The sequence below is a fragment of the Budorcas taxicolor genome, chromosome 18 (genome assembly GCF_023091745.1).
Source record: "Budorcas taxicolor isolate Tak-1 chromosome 18, Takin1.1, whole genome shotgun sequence".
NCBI lineage: Eukaryota > Metazoa > Chordata > Mammalia > Artiodactyla > Bovidae > Budorcas > Budorcas taxicolor.
Window position 1 is genome coordinate 64,318,724 of NC_068927.1, and position 16,843 is coordinate 64,335,566.

A 16,843-nucleotide genomic window follows, 5' to 3' on the forward strand; every position below is an offset into this window, starting at 1 on the left:
CGTCTCTGCCCCAGGCTCCCCGAGGCCCGGGCCGCCCACAGTGAGCACATCCCCCTGGGCACGCAGGCGCGGCCCGACAAGATCCAGGGCAGGGGCGAGCTCCGCTGTGTCTCCCCACCCACGCGCTCCTCTCTCTGGGTCCCCTCAGGCCCCGCTCCCCCCGGATGCCCCTCCACCCACGCTAGAGATTGTTTAACTCCGTGTGAAAATTTTCAAACTTGCAGAAAGGTCGAAAGACGGTTGTCTGACGCAGCAGTTCTTTTATTGAAACTTTAATTGATTATTTATCCGACAGCTCTGGGTCTCAGCTGCGCCCCGCGGCAAGGAGTGCAGGGAGTCTAGCTCCCCAACCAGGGATCGAACCCGGGGCCCCGGCTTTGGAAGCATGGTGTCTTAGCCACTCGACCACCGGGGAAGTCCCATCAGATATATTCTCTAAAATTAATTAACTTTTATTTATCTTCGCGGCTGTGTGGGTTTCTCTAGTTGTGGCGAGCAGGGCTCCTCTCTAGGTGTGCGCGAGGGTTTCTCGTTGAGGTGGCTTCTCTCCTTGGGGAGCACGGACTTCCGCACAGGCTCCAGAGTTGTGCTGCTCCGGCTTACTTTTTCCAGGGCATGTGGGGTCTTCCCTGATCAGTGACCCAGCGTGCTGTCTTAGTCACTGGACTACCAGGGAAGTTTCAACGGATACATTTTTAAATAAACCTTTCCCTGCAGGTTTAACAATACCAAAAAAAAAAAAAAAAGCATGAATCATCCGCGCGGAGCTTAATGAATTTTTTTTCCCAAAGGGGACCCGCTGATAAAATCAACATTCAGATCCAAGAACAGGGCATTTCTTGCCCCCAGAGATCCTGGTGGGATCTCCTTCCCATGAGTCGCCATGCTGACATCTCTCCCTGTTGATCGAGTTAGCCTGGTTTTGAACTTTATTTCTATGGTGTCACGCACCGACTGGGAGAAGGCAATGGCAACCGACTTCAGTACTCTTGCCTGGAAAATCCCATGGACAGAGGAACCTGGTAGGCTGCAGTCCATGGAGTCGCAAAGAGTCAGACACGACTGAGCGACTTCACTTTCACTTTTCACTTTCATGCATTGGAGAAGGAAATGGCAACCCACTCCAGTGTTCTTGCCTGGAGAATCCCAGGGACAGGGGAGCCTGGAGGGCTGCCGTCTGTGGGGTCGCCCAGAGTTGGACACGACTGAAGCGACTTAGCAGCAGCAGCAGCAGCAGCACGCACGGACTAAGTCTCATTGCTTTCGTTCAACACCATGTTTTTCCATTCATCTGCTGGAACAGCCACGATCAAACATGACAGACCGGGCAGGGCACTGAGGACAACCTCACGATTCTGGAGCCTCAGGCCCCAGACCAAGGTGCTGGCGGAGAGAGGCCTCCTCCTCGGCTTCTCCTGTGGTCCTTCCTCGGTGTGTCCGAATCTCCTCCTCCTGGGTTAGGAACCACCCTAATGACGTCATTTTGACTTAATCACCTCTCTAAAGACTCCATCTCCAAATGCAGTCCTGTTTTGAGGCCCTGGGGCTTCCCTGATGGCTCAGTGGTAAAGAATCTGCCTGCGATGCAGGCGACCTGGATTCAATCCCTGGGTTGGGAAGATTCCCCTGGAGAAGGAAATGGCAACCCACTCCAGTATTCTTGCCTGGAGAATTCCATGGACAGAGCAGCCTGGTGGGCTACAGCCCATGGGGTCCCAAACAGTCAGACATGACTGACGACGAGCCTGCAGCTACTGAAGCCCGTGCACCCTAGAGCCCGTGCTCTACAACCAGAGAAGCCACCGCGATGAGCTGCCCGCACACCCCGACTAGAGGAGCCCCCGTGCGCCCCAAGGAGGGAAAGCCCTCACAGCGACAGACCCAGCACGGGCAAACATAAACTAACATTTTCAAGTGCGCACAGTGTTGGACGGCACGTGCGGCCCTGCGCAATGCGCAAGCGCCACAGCTGTTCATAGCTTCCCTATGGATGGGGTTGAAAGTGAAACAAAGGGTCAGTTGATCAGTCCTGTCCGACTCTGCAACCCCACGGACAGTAGCCGGCCAAGCTCCTCTGTCTATGGGATTTCCCAGGCAAGAATACTGGAGTGGGTTGCCATTTCCTTCTCCAGGGAAATCTTCCCCACCCGGGGATCGAACCTGTGTCTCCTACATTGCAGGCAGATTCTTTACCATCTGAGCCACCAGGAAAGCCCATGGATGGGGTTAGAGACACTGAACTGTGGGACTCAAGGAAACGGACCCAGGGCAGAGACAGTAGCTTAAAGACAAATGGGAAGGGAGAGAAGAGTCACGTCACTCCGGGGATGGCAGACGGGAGGGGATTTCTTCGCGGTCACCCCTGTTAACGCCCGGCTCTTTCTGCAGGCAGTTTGCCAAGATCGAAGCTGCCACCCAGCGCCTGGCCGTGTCCATCCTGTCCCAGGAGGCGCCTCCCCAAAGACCGTCGCCCCGGAGGCCGCCCCCACCACCTCCCTCCCCCTTCCTGGGCGTGGCCTGTGCCGTGGCGCCCACCGAGGCACTGCACGCTGGCCCCAGCCTGAGTCTCGCTGCCCTGGACACCTCCACCCTCGACCTCTTTGAGGACATTGCGCTCCCCCCGGCGTGTCCTTCAGCCCCATCTGACCTGTCCCTCTGTGTGCCGGGCCAGCCGGCCCTGAGGCAGGACACACGGCTCTACGAACCCCTGCTCCCTCCCCCGCGTTCCCTGGGCGGAGGGGAGGAGCTCTTGGCTTCTGAGGGGGGCAGGTGGGAGGTGCCTTGTGCCTGCCCTTCTCAGGGTACCCCTGCAGGCTGGGGGACCTACTTCCCGTGACATCCAATCACAACCCAGCCCAGGCTCCCCCAGGGACCAGCGCCCCCGCCATGACAGCTCCTCAGCTGCCTGCCGGGCAGTCTCCTGTCCCATCCACGAGCTTCCTGGCAACCTCTGGCCACAGGAATCAAGCCCAGACTCCCGCCTCGGCCTCAAGGGTCGTCTCCCAGGTCCAGGGCCCCCAGTTCAGCCTCTGGGATGGGGGAGGGGGTGCTCTCTCCCTCCCTCACCTTCTCCCTTCTTTCTGCTCAGCCCCACCTCCTTGGTGACTGCCCCCTCGGCTCCCTCTCACCCTGGCTCAGCTCTGTCTAATGTCTGGTCTCGTCTTGTTTATTCCCAAAGACTGCGGAGCGCCTACTGCATACCAGGCCCAGATCTGGGTGTGAGGACTCAGCAGTGAATAAAACAGACATCTCTGCCCTCGTGGAGTTGACATGGCAGGGTGGGGGGTAAAGTTGGGAGCACTGAAAATAAATGAGTACATCCATACTTTTTTTTTTTTTTAACGCAAGATAAATTTCCAATTTCAGATTGGTATTAGTGCTGGGAAGAAAATATTGATCGGATAGCAACCCGATTGGGTGACTCCTTCATACAGGGTGGTCAGGGAAGGCCTTCAATGACAAGGAGCTGGTACTGTGAAAAAGTCTGGGGTTTCAAGCAGAGGGACCAGCTGGTGCAAAGGCCCTACGGTGGGACGTTGAGGGCCAGCCTGGCTGGAGCGGAGTGAGCCGGAGGAGAGTGTAAGACGGACGGGTGGGCATTTGAGGGGCTGAAAGGCAGACAGTGAATTGGGAGTTCAGTTCAGTTCAGTTCAGTTCAGTCGTTCAGTCATGTCCGATTCTTTGCGACACTGTGAACCAGAGCACGCCAGGCCTCCCTGTCCATCACCTACTCCCGGAGTCCACCCAAACCCATGTCCATTGTGTCAGTGATGCTACCCAACCATCTCATCCTCTGTTGTCCCCTTCTCCCCCTGCCCTCAAACCCTCCCAGCATTAGGGTCTTTTCAAATGAGTCAACTCTCCGCATCAGGTGGCCAAAGTATTGGAGTTTCAGTTTCAACATCAGTCCTTCCAATGAACACCCAGGAGTGATCTCCTTTAGGATGGACTGGTTGGATCTCCTTGCAGTCCAAGGGACTCTCAAGAGTCTTCTCCAACACCACACTTCAAAAGCATCAATTCTTTGGCACTCAGCTTTCTTTATAGTTCAACTCTCACATCCATACATGACTACTGGAAAAACCACAGCCTTGACTAGACAGACCTTTGTTGGCAAAGTAATGTCTCTGCTTTTTAATATGCTGTCTAGGTTGGTCATAACTTTCCTTCCAAGGAGCAAACGTCTTTTAATTTCATGGCTGCAATCACCATCCGCAGTGATTTTGGAGTCCCAAAAAAATAAAGTTGGCCACTGTTTCCCCGTCTATTTGACATGATGTGATGGGACTGGTTGCCATGATCTTGGTTTTCTGAATGTTGAGCTTTAAGCCAACTTTTTCACTCTCCTCTTTCACTTTCATCAAGAGGCTTTTTAGCTCCTCTTCACTTTCTGCCATAAGGGTGGTGTCATCTGTATATCTGAGGTGATTGATATTTCTCCCAGCAATCTTGATTCCAGCTTGTGCTTCTTCCAGTCCAGCGTTTCTCATGATGTACTCTGCATATAAGTTAAATAAGCAGGTTGACAATATACAGCCTTGACGTCCTCCTTTTCCTATTTGGAACCAGTCTGTTGTTCCATGTCCAGTTCTAACTGTTGCTTCCTGACCTGCATCCAGATTTCTCAAGAGGCAGGTTAGGTGGTCCGGTATTCCCATCTCTTTCAGAATTTTCCACAGTTTATTGTGATCCATACAGTCAAAGGCTTTGGCATAGTCAATAAAGCAGAAATAGATGTTTTTCTGGAACTCTCTTGCTTTTTCCATGATCTGGCGGATGTCGGCAATTTGATCTCTGGTTCCTTTGCCTTTTCTAAAATCAGCTTGAACATCAGGGAGTTACGGTTCACATATTGCTGAAGCCTGGCTTGGAGAATTTTGAGCATGACTTTACTAGCATGTGAGATGAGTGCAACTGTGGGGTAGTCTGAGCATTCTTTGGCATTGCCTTTCTTTGGGACTGGAATGAAAACTGACCTTTTATAGTCCTGTATCCACTGCTGAGTTTTCCAAATTTGCTGGCATATTGAGTGCAGCACTTTCACAGCATCATCTTTCAGGATTTGAAACAGCTCAACTGGAATGCCATCACCTCCACTAGCTTTGTTCGTACTGATGTTTTCAAAGGCCCACTTGACTTCACATTCCAAGATGTAATCCGTGGGTCTAAATTTCTGTCTCTAGCTAGAAGGGCCAGATTCGGACCCAAGGTCTGCCCCTGCGCCGCGCACCTCGCGCCCTTCCCCGCTGTCGTTCGAACTTTACAGTCGGTCTGACCCACCAACCTCTGGGGCTGCAGTCCCGAGTTCTCTGTACCCGGCTCACCGCTCCGCCTTTAGACACGCCACGCCTTTCGCGACTCTCCATTGGCCCGACCCTCTGCCTTTCTCCAAGACGGGCCAATCACGCTCTCAAGACCGACAGCCTGGCCCACGGCTCCCCTCCCCGAGGCGGGTGGGAAGAAGCGGCGTTCGCGGATTGGCTGCCGACGGAGCGGAGCAGAGCTAGGCGAGTGCCTATTGGGCGGATCGGCTTGGGAGGCGGGACGTGGAGGGCGCGGGGTGGGGCTCCGCGTCCAGAAGGTGAGAAACGTTGACCCGGCCGGCGGACCCTACCCGAGGAGTCGAGCTGCGCGAGTCCGGCGGCAGCGGGTGAGTGACTGCAGGCCTCACCTGCGGAGGGCAGGCCCGGCTTCCTCCGGAGCCTTCCGAGTAAGGCCCCGCCGGCGCTGTGGGGGCACGGACCTCCCCGCCTGCCGCTGGGGGGACCAAGGCTCCGCGGGGCCATCCGGAGCCGAGGGGACGCGGCCGGGGCAGGACTCCTGCCCGCGCCCGACACTAGTGGCTGGCCAGGGCCGATTCCACCCTCCGCGCCGAGTGCCCGCATCACCCTTGCGCGGCGGCTGTTTCCCCAAGAAGGAAACCGGCTCAGACGGAGCCTGAAACTTGAGGGTCACACAGCCAGCGAGGCTGAGTGCGGACGCACTCCCCCCGGGCCACCGGGGGGATCTCAACAGACCGATTCGCTCCGCAGGTGGCCCCGCATCGCGGGCCGCTCCTCCGCCCGGCCTCGGGCTTCCTCTGCCCTGAGCTGCGTTCTGGATCCTCAACACTCCCCTAGAGCACCCCCAAACTCTGTCTCCAGCCAGGCCCCGCCCCCACGTTTTTCATCTCCTCTGCCTCAATCTGGTGGGCTCTTCAAGGGAATTAGCCCACCCTCTTGACGACTGGAAACCAGGCCCGCCTGCCCCCTCTTCTCCGTCCCCGCTGCCTGGACTGGACCCTGCCCTCCCGGCCTCCACCTCCAGTCCAGCCCCACAGGCGGCCAACGAGGCCTCCCTGTTTTCTATTTTCAAAACTTTCTTGTGGAAGTTTATTACACGTGTAGGGAAAAGTACAAGTCACAGATACACAGCTCACGTATCTTCACAAAGAGTATGTGAACAGCATACAAACGCAGAAACCAAACACCCCCTACGCGAAGTCCCAGCCCCTCCTTCATCACTGCTGCCCAAGGACAATCATTATCATGACTTTAATGCCACCGATGGGTTTGGCTGGGTCCTTGCCTTATGTAAACGTTTTACTGTATTGTATTCACTGTATTATATTTACCTGACTGGAGAACCTGTTTACACACTGTCAAAAATTCAAGAGCAACAGTCATACACACAGTGGTCAAACATCCTTCACACTGTGCCCCTCAGAGACCTGTCCGTGCAGAAAAAGCCTGTTCTTACGTGCTGGCCAGAGAGCAAATACGGATTGCAGCAGTATGTAGGCTTTTTTTTTTTTTTCCTTCTTGCATTTTGGCACAAATGGGAGCATTGTTTACACACTATGTTTGTCGCGTCTGTCCCCCTGTCACTCCCCTCCTTAACATCTCTCAGACACTTCTCCACATTGTTACTTAGATCTTCCTTGTGGTTACCAGTGCCCTAACTGTGGATGTTTAGATTTCTCTCTGTTCTTTTGCTCAGGGAGGGGTCTATAGTGAATAACCTTGTCCCATAATGAATAACGGGTCATTTCACAGGCATGTCTGCAGGCATGCACGTAGGCTAAACACTTAGCATGAGTTCCCTGGGTCACAGGGTTTGTGAATCTGTAATTTTGAGAACTGTGGGCACATGGTTCTCCCTAGGGGGTGCTTGCTGCAGTTTACACTGCTACCATCCCAAAGGGGAGCTCCTGCAGGCGCCCCTCACAGACGGACATTCCAGCACCCCGCCTGCTCCTGATCCTGTCCCTCCGTCTCTTGGAGAGTTACCACCCAGAACCGGAGTGAGGAGAGCGCTCCAGGTGAAGGCAGCTGCCTGGGCAAAGGCCCTGAAGAGGGATGTGGCAGTCCAGCGCCTTGTGGGGGGACGGTACCTCTTAGTGTTGAAGGCAGAGAAAAGCCATGAGGCCTGGGGGAGAGCTAAGATGGGGTAACAGGGTCACCTGTGTGTTTTCAAAAAGATTGCTTTCTCTCTCTCCACTTTCTCTGGGAGAACTCTGCCAAGACAGAGTAGCTTCCCCAGAAAGCCTCACCCTGGCCACAGCTGTAATTAATTTTACACAATGAAGTAACGCAGCGTGGTTTCATTTTTGAGGGAATTTCCCTTCCATTTGTATTTCGAGACAAAATTCCCACAGCATAAAATTCACCATTTTAGCCATCCACTAGGTTTTAAACTTTAGATGTTCCATGTAGGAAACATTTCCAGTGGGAGATGTGCTCAGTTTAAAGAGTAACCAAAAACACCTGTGGGACTCCCGACACTGAAACTTGCCCTGAGCAAGGGTCAGCTGGCTTGCCCTCCGCTGGGTGCACTGGGTCCGCAGGGCCTTTGCTTCCTAAATAAATTAACAAATAAGTGAGTGACATGCAGAGATGGGGGGAGCTGCAGACGCAAGCCAGGACTCCCCATTTGTGCATCAGTTCCAGGAACCAGAGACAAGTCTCTGGTAACATGGGCTGGGACTCGGGGTGTCCGGGGCCCTGATGGGGAGAGGGGGCAGTCACCCCTCTAGTCCCCACAGCACCTCGGCCTTCATGGACCCCTCCTCTGGACCTCAGTGTCCTCCCCTTTAAAAGGGCTGCTGGCTAGGTGACTCTACCAGTGTCCCCCTTAATTTTTACATTGCTTTCTTTCTTTTTAATGGTGGGAGGGGCTTCCCCTGGAGGCCCGGGGGGTTAAGACTGTGCTTCCGATGCTGAGGGCACGGGTGCCATTCTTGGTTGGGGAACAGTTGCCACACAGTCAGAAATTAAGCAAAATAAAAATAATTAAAATAAAATTGTGGCAAAATATACATAACCTAAACCTTACCATCCTGACCATTTTAAAGCGTATAGTTAGGAGGCATTTGGTGTGTTGCTAATATTGTGCACCCAGCACTGCTCTCTGGTTCCAAAGCACTTCCATCCCCAGACGGGAACTCCTGGCCCCTCTGCAGTCTCTCCTCCGCCCGCTCCGTCTCGGTGGACGGTCCCTGTAAAGGGACTCCTGCGCGGTGCTCTGTGACGGCAGCATCACGGCGAGGGGCGTCCACGCTCCTTCCCTTTTTGTGGCCGAATACTCCACGCCGCGGGTACCCCAGCCTTTCTTTCTAAGACCCCGAGGCGGCGGGGTTCAGCTGGTGAGTCTCAGGCGTGGGCAAACTGTATTCAGAGAGGCAGTCAGACCTGAGGGATCACAGGCCGTGGGGGGCGGGGAGGGGGGTGCAGCTTTGCCTCGGGCTGGCCGTGCCTTCAGAGCCTCAGTCTCCCCCCGGGCTGCGGGAGGGTCACAGTGGGAGTCTAGGGGGTGAGTGTGTGGACCCCGGACATGCAGAGAAGCCCCCTCTGAGCCTGACCGCACTCCCTGGGCCCTCTGCCCATCCCAGGACATGGCAGCTGCGAGGCCCGCGTTGGGCCGCGTCCTCCCCGGATCTTCCATGCTCTTCCTGTGCGACATGCAGGAGAAGTTCCGCCACGTCGTGTACTTCCGCCAGATCGTCTCCGTGGCTGCGCGCATGCTCAAGGTACAGCCCTGCTCCCTCAGGCCCGGGTCCAGACCCCACGCCTCCTCCCTCAGACCCGGGGGTCCAGCCCTCCAGCCCCTCATCCGTCAGACCAGGAGTCCAGGCCCCAGCCCCTCTTTGGGCTCAGACCTGTGCTCCTGTGCCCCCACGCCAGGTGGCCCGGCTGCTGAATGTCCCGACAGTGCTGACTGAGCAGTACCCCCAGGGCCTGGGCCCCACGGTGCCCGAGCTGGGCGCCCAGGGCCTGCAGCCGCACTCCAAGACCTGCTTCAGCATGGTGCCCGTGGTGCAGCAGGAGCTGGACGCGCGGCCCCAGCTGCGCTCCGTGCTCCTCTGTGGCTTGGAGACACAAGCCTGCATCTTGGTGAGACCCCCCACTGACCCTTGGGACCTCCTCTCCACCTGAGACCTCCCCAACCTGAAAACCCAGAACCCTGGACGCTCTCCTTCCTGACCCGTGGCTCCCCTCCTGACCTGGGATCTTCACCTCCACTCAGGACCCCTGGTCTTTCGTCCTGCTGAGGATCCCGCTATAATCCCCACCCCTCCTGCCCTGATCTGCCCTCAGCTCCACCCTGGCCCCCGTCATTCCTGGCTGGGGTAGTCCTGACCTCTCTCCACCCCCAGCAAACGGCCCTGGACCTCCTGGATCGCGGGCTGCAGGTCCACGTGGTGGTGGACGCCTGTACCTCCCGGAGGTGAGCTCTTCTCAGGGATGAGGTGCGTGTGGGTTGGGTTTGGGGCACCCAGGGAGAACCCGGGGGCGGATCCTTGCTGAGTTCACCAGCTGTCTGGGCCTGCAGTGCGGACCGAGACACCCTCTCCCTCACCCCCTCAGCCAGGTGGACCGGCTGGTGGCGTTGTCGCGGATGCGCCAGAGCGGCGCCTTCCTCTCCACCAGCGAGGGGCTCATTTTGCAGCTCATGGGCGATGCTGCCCACCCTCAGTTCAAGGAGGTACTGGATCCCCCAACACCCGACCTCCCCCTTCTCCCACTCAAACAGCAAATGCCTTTCTAGGGCCCACGGTACAGTGGCAGAATACATCCCAGAACATAGCAAGCTGCTGCCCCCAGGGGACACTGCAGGTCAACGCTGCCGTACATCTGAAGCAGAGAAGCCGGCTGGCCCTGAGGGCTGTAGAGACAGAGAAAGCAGGGGAGGGCCGGGTGTGCCAGGACAGGTTGCTGAGGGCAGTCCAGAGGCTTCCTGGGAGAAGGGGACTTTAGAGCGAGGTGGAGATGGAAGGGAGCCACGGGGACCCTGTCGACGGTCCCCCCCGGCCCTTCCCCAGCACCCCTCCTCCTCCTCCAGTCTGGATTCAGGTCCAGCCTCCACAGCCACCACGCAAGTGGCCTTCCCAGTACCCAGGTCTGACTGGGTTGCCACGGCTTCGCACCTTGGCCCTTAGGGTAACAGAATATGCTAATATCCCAGTCCTCTGAGGTCTGCCCCTTCTCCTGTAGATCAGGTCTGTTGAGCATTTACTGAGCACCTACTGTGTGCCAGCCAGTGTGGCAGGTCCAGGGGCAATCGCAGAAAAAGACAATCTGTATTCAGTTTCACATGGCAGCCAGGAGCTGGGGAGGGAATCTGTGGGGTGTGTGAGATGAGATGGGGGCCGGCAGCGCAGAGGCCCCGGGGGTGGCCCTAAAGTGAAGACCTGGAGTGGGGGCGGTGAGCAACCAGTCATCCGAAATGCAGTCTTGGCAGAGTGGACAGCTAGGGCAGAAGCCTGAACGTGGGACTAAGCTTGACTTATTCAAGGAACCACAGCAGGGCTCGGTGAGCTCAGGGTGGAGGAGGGGCGGGGGGGGCGGGGAGGAGCCAGAGCAGAGTCTTCCCAAAGGTTCTGGTGCGGTTGCACCCGGGAGCTGGACACTGTCAGATCTGTGTGTGGTGCTGGATGGCTAATGGACATGGGGTAGGAAGGAGGGAAACGAGGGTGGAGGCAGCATGGTTACAGGCCTGGCTCACTTTTATTTTGTAATTTCTGTAGGTTAGCATGAGAGGACTTGCTGGTGGGTGCAGTGCATGAAAAGGCAGCCCAGAGAGGCTCCAGGTTGAGCACGGACTGGGATATTAGCATATTCCATTACCTTAAGGGCCAAGGTGCGAAGCCGTGGCAACCCAGTCAAGTGACCACCAGCATCTAAGAGGCAGTTGCATAAGTGCCTCCAGAATTGAGGCGCAAGGCGTGGGCTGGACCTGAGAGTTGAGAGGGGAGATTACTTAAGAAGCAGGTGTACACAGGAAGCCCCAGGACAGTCAGTCACCCTCAGTGGTCGAAGCCGGCAAGGTGGGCCCAGGCGACAGATAATCAGGCACGACCCCTGGTAGCTGTGGTGAAAGGGAGACCACCAGCAGAAGTCTTGAGGGGAGGGGGCGGTGAGTTTGGCCAGTTACTGCCCGGGGGTTGGGGGGGCGGTTGGCGAGGGAGGTGAAAATGGATCTGTCGTGGAAACGGGAACCCCTGACTCCTCCTGACTGCCCCTACAGATCCAGAAGCTCATCAAGGAGCCCAGCCCCGACAGCGGGCTGCTGGGCCTTTTCCAAGACCAGAACCCCCTCTTCCGCTGACCTCGCCACCCTGCGCTGAGCGGAGACACCCTCTTCTCCTGTCCTCGGGACTCTGGCAGGCGCGCCTTCTCCCCCCGTCGCCGGGTCCCGAGAGTGGTGCAGTCCACAGGGAGAACCGCCCCCTCGGGAGGGCGGTGGGTGCCGCCTTCCCATTGGGCCGCAGCTCCCGGAAATGCAAATGAGGCTCCCAGAGCTGGGCGAGGGTTGGTCGAGCCGGGCTGGAGGCGGGGCTCGGCCCCGGGCCACTCCAAGGGGCGGCGAGGGGGAGGGCGTCACAGTCTGTGTGGGACCCGCTCGCGGAGAATAAACACTGATGTGACTGTGGGCCGAACCATTCTTGGGCTGGGGGGGTGTCCCGGGGGCGACCGGGGCCCGCGGGCGGCGGGGGAAGAGGGGTCCCCGGCAGGTGGGGAGGGGGTGGTGCCTCCGCTCAACTCCGAGCCGGCGGCGCAAGGCAAAGACGAGGGCGGCCACTCACATCTGCACCGCAGCCGGCGCGCATCTGCCCGCAAAGGGACTGCCGGCCCGGGTCCCCGACACGCTGCCGGCCGCCCCTCAGGCAGCGCGCGCGCACACGCCCAGCCGGGTTGGCTCGCAGACACGCGCTCGCTCTGCCTACCCCGGCCGGCCCCCCACGTCGCCGCCACCCCCCGACTCCCCCAGGGTCCCGCATCCGGAAAGTGAGGTGAGCGCGGCCGCACCCCGGTGCGGAGGGGGAAACTGAGGCAGGAGGGACTTGGGTACGCGGAGGAAGGAAGAGAGACAGGCATGCGGTTGAATGGATGGACGGATGGATGGGAAGGACAGATAGATTCATCTGAGTGGTCCCTACTCCCCTAAGACACAGGAGCCCGGGGATCCGCATGCGGGCTTCCAGAATTCTACAGCCCTCTTGGAAATCTGGAAGTCGGGACTCAACGAGCCCCCCAGTCAGGGCCGCTCAGCCCTTTTAGATTCTCAGGCTCCCCCACCCCCATCTCGCAATCTTTGGGGGCCCAAGAAGGCAATCCGAGTCCCCCAGAGACCCAAGCGTCAGAGCTCTCAGCCAGACCGCCCCCACTGGGGAATCAGAGCACCCCCCTCCCAACGTCCCTGGATCCCAGACCTCGCTCAGAAGGCTCGGTCACCGGACCCCTCGTCAGAGCGCCCAAGGCCCTCTCTCCACAGGGACCTAGGAGTCCCTGCTTCCCCCTCCTCCAGGAACCCCTGGGACCGGGCGCTAGCGCCCCCTGCCCCCGCCTTCCGGATCCAAGTGTCCCCCCTCCTCACCCCCCAGCCTGAAGCCTCGCGTCTCGGAGGCCGCGCTCGCGTCGCCATGGCAACAGGAGTCTATTTTGCGCTGGGAACACACAGCTCCCATTGCAGCGCCCCCCCACCCCGCCCCTCTAACCTGAGCCTGAGTGAGAGCGAGGGGCCCAGGAAGGGAGATGGGTGGTCCGGGGTCGGAAGAGGCACAGAGACACTCACAGGGTCAGAGATCTGTAGACAGCAAACCTGGGAAAGACACACACACAGATGGAGACACGCAGTCAGGGGTAGCGAGAGACGGGGATGTGCAGAGAAGAGACTGACGGGGCAGAGGGGAGGAGGAAATGCTGGCACGCGGAGGAGACGTGGGGGCAGAGACGGCAGGATGCAGAGATGCGCTGAGACACGTGGAGAGAGACGGGCTAAGAGAGCCCGTGACCCCGGGCACCTCCCTGCAGAGATGAGACTGGCCGGCGGGCCGAGGGAGGGGTAGTGGGCACGAGATCCCGGGAGGAGGTCAGGACAGGGAGACGCAGAGACTCCCAGTGAGAGAGAGCGGACGGGAAGGCCTAGGCACCCGGAGGGCGGCGGGGGGTGCGTGGGGACGCGCCGCGTCTCTCCCTCAAACCCCGCCCCCGGGCGGCGAGCTGGAGGCGGGGCCGGGTGCCTCCACCCCGCCGCCCCCGCCGGGAGCTGGGATCCCCGCCCCCTACCTGGACCCCTGCGGCCGAGTCCGCCTCCTCTTGAACCCGGATCGCCCCTCCTACTGCCTTCTCGCCACATCCCTACCCCAAACCCACCCTCAACTCCAGACATTCCCAGGAGGCCCGCCCGCCCGTCGCCTTCGGACCCCCGCACCCTCAGCGCCCACCTGCCCACCACTCTCCAACTCCCTGCAGCCCGAGATCAGGCTTCTGACTTTCTCTGGGTCTCCGCCCCCTGCGGGTCACTGTCCTTCTCGGGCTGTCTCTTTCCTTCTCTCTCGCTCTCCCTTGATCCCCAGTTCTCCGGGTCTTTTCTCCCCGTCACTGCTCACCCTCCCAAGGTCTCTGCCCTCTTCTCTTTGAATATTCTTTGAATATCTTCAGTTTCTTTGAAAGAAGGAGAATATCCCTGCTCTTCATCTCTGTTCTTCTCTCCCTGGGTCTCTGACCCTCTGCCTGTCTCTCTCTCTGGGTCTCCGTCTCTCTCTCTGGGTCTCTGTCCCTCTCCCAGAGGCTCTGTTTCCCTGAGTTTCTGTTTCTCTCTGGGTCTCTGTCCCTCTCCCTGTCTCTCTCTCTGGGTCTCCGTCTCTCTCTCTGGGTCTCTGTCCCTCTCCCAGAGGCTCTGTTTCCCTGAGTTTCTGTTTCTCTCTGGGTCTCTGTCCCTCTCCGGGTCTCTGTCCCTCTCCCTGTCTCTCTCTCTGGGTCTCTGTCCCTCTCCCGGAGGCTCTGTTTCCCTGAGTTTCTGTTTCTCTCTGGGTCTCTGTCCCTCTCCGGGTCTCTGTCCCTCTCCCTGTCTCTCTCTCTGGGTCTCTGTCTCTCTCTCTGGGTCGCTGTCCCTCTCCCGGAGGCTCTGTTTCCCTGAGTTTCTATATTTCTCTCTGGGTCTCCATCTCTCTCTCTCTCTGGGTCCCCGTCTCCCTCTCCCTGGGTCGCTGTCCCTCTCCCGGAGGCTCCGTTTCTCTCCCTGACTCTCTATGTCTCCCTCTCTCTGGGTCGTTACCCCTCCCTCTCTCTAACCCTCTGCCCTCACCCCAAGACCCTCTCCCCGTACTCCGGCATCTTGTTCTCACTCTCTGCTCCCAGGCATCTCACAAGGCAGTCCTTGCCCCCCCAGCCTAGCTGACAGGGTCAGGAGAGGGGTGGGGTGTGGGGCGCAGTGCTGGCAGGGCAGCAGGGGGAAGATGGGGTTCTCCAGGAGCACAGGGACCCTGTCTCACACTGGCTCCCCGAGCTCTGTGCCCACATCTGTTTTCTCTCAGGTCCTGGACTAGGATCCTGGGTTCTGGCCCTGAGCTGCTGGCTGTGCCCGGGGCGGGGAGGGAGAAGATAGCTTGGGGGAGGAGGAGGATCGTGCCTTCCTGCGTATGTGTGTGTGTGTGTGTGTGTGTGTGTGTGTGTCGGGGAGGAGGTGCTGTCTGGGCGTGTCTGACGGAGGGTCACATGCTTGCTTCCAGATGCTCCGCCATGGGGTTTGCACTGGCCTGTGTACCCACAAGGCTGCCCGTCTGGCTGGGATACAAGCGTCCACGGTCTACGGGTGGTGGGCAGCGGGTCCAGGTGCAGCTGGCTGGGGTGGGCCTCTGGCCACGCTCTGGAGCTGTGTGTGGTCCCAGGGTGTCATGGTGTCTGAGGCTGTCTGACTGTTGGGTGCTGTGGGCGGGAATGCCCAGAGACGCAGGGCTGTGTGTCCACAGGGAGCTGTCCTGCGCATGTGTTGGGAAAAGGCTCGGGCATGCTGCCAGGACGACCCTGGGTGTCCTTGCGTGCTGTGTCCTGTGTCGCTGCATACACAAGCTCTGTTGTGCATCCGTGCAGAGTTCTGTTGAGGCCGAGGAAGGCCAGTCCTCTGTATCCGCGCGTCTGGCCCAGTGTCTGCAGGGATAGGTGCTGCAGGGCAAGAGGTGGGACGCAGGCGTGGAAGGCTCTGGGCCCCCGCTGACAGAGGGGCCACATGTGTGTGTCTGTGTGTGTGTGTGTGTTGCTGGACCTGAGGGGGTGTATGCCCTGCTTCTCCTGCCCCACTCCCCAGAGCTGTCAATGACCAGGAGCTGGAATTTCCCTGGGAATGCGCCTGTGTGTGGAGTTGGAGGGGACCAGGGCGCTCCGTGCACAGAGGGAGAAGTTCCGTGATGCAGCCCCGCCAGAGGCTTGGCACAGCACAGGGACAGAGCCTGCACACTGCTAGCCCATGTGGGCAGATGGGACCAAGGCACCCCTTGGCCCTGTGCAGCTCCCCAGCATCTGGGACTTAGCAGGCAGCTGGCACCCTCGCGTGTGTTTGGAAGGAGTGCCCCTTCCCACAGACAGATGCCGCCCCGCCAGCATGCCTTGGGAAGGAGAGCCAGTCTCTCTGCCAGACCTTCTTGTGCAGCGCACAACCTGCCCAACCATACGTGGCCGCCCTTGTATGAATGAAGAAGTCCACGTTGCCACGGGCACGTGTCGCTCTCAGAAGGGGTATCTCTGTGAGCATGAGGGCCTGCATTTCTCTGTGTGGGACAGAAGGGGTATCTCTGTGAGCATGAGGGCCTGCATTTCTCTGTGTGGGACAGGGGCATCCATGTTCTGTGGGTGGTGGTGCCCTGAGTTCAAAGTCTAGCTGTGACACCATTTGAGGTATGTTGGTTGTTTTTCTGTTTCTTAACTGTAGTAAAATACATGTAATACAAAATTTAACCATCTCAAGTGTACAAGTCAATGGTATTTAATGATGTTGTGTGATTACCATCACTGTTTAGTTCCAGAACATTTTCATTACCCCCAAAGAAGGCCCTGCCCCCACTGAGCAGTCAGCTCCTCTTGCCACCTGCGCTCAGCCCCAGGCAACCACTTATCAGCTTCCGTCTGCATGGATGTGACTGTTGTGGACATTTCAGATCAATGGAATCATGGATATGTGACTTTTTGTGTCTGGCTTTTCTCTCTTAATGCCCTTGAGGTTCTTCAGGATGTAGACTCTATCGGTGCTCCGTCCCTTTTCGTGGCTGAGTATTATTCCACTGAATGGCTAGACCGCATTTTGTTTACCGATTCATCAACTGATGGGCACTTGGGTGGTCTTCCATCTGGGGCTGTTGTAAACCATGCTGCTAAGGACATTTATGTTTCCGACTCTTTGGGACTGATACCTAGGAGGAGAACTCCTGGGTCATGTGGTAACTCTAATTTTTTTTGGCCACATCCTGCTGCATGCAGGATCTTAGTTCCCAACCAGGGACAGAACCTGTGACTCCTGCAGTGGGAGCAGAGTCTCAACCATTGGCCCATCAGTGAAGTCCCTACATGTTTAACTCTTGAGGAGCTGC

General features: G+C 58.1%; 1 protein-coding gene and 1 non-coding gene across 2 annotated transcripts; one reads left to right on the forward strand and one right to left on the reverse strand.

The window, feature by feature from the left end:
- Positions 1-342: 342 nt before the first annotated feature.
- TRNAW-CCA (transfer RNA tryptophan (anticodon CCA)) lies at positions 343-415 on the reverse strand. Its single transcript has one exon. It is a non-coding gene; the product is annotated as a tRNA-Trp (tRNA).
- A 5,150-nt stretch (positions 416-5,565) lies between these two features.
- ISOC2 (isochorismatase domain containing 2) lies at positions 5,566-11,904 on the forward strand. Its single transcript, XM_052656353.1, has 7 exons — positions 5,566-5,650; positions 8,401-8,623; positions 8,870-9,007; positions 9,162-9,371; positions 9,635-9,705; positions 9,846-9,963; positions 11,506-11,904. The coding sequence occupies exons 3-7, from the start codon at positions 8,873-8,875 to the stop codon at positions 11,584-11,586; spliced, it is 615 nt and encodes a 204-aa protein (XP_052512313.1). The 5' UTR covers positions 5,566-5,650; positions 8,401-8,623; positions 8,870-8,872; the 3' UTR covers positions 11,587-11,904.
- Positions 11,905-16,843: the final 4,939 nt, after the last annotated feature.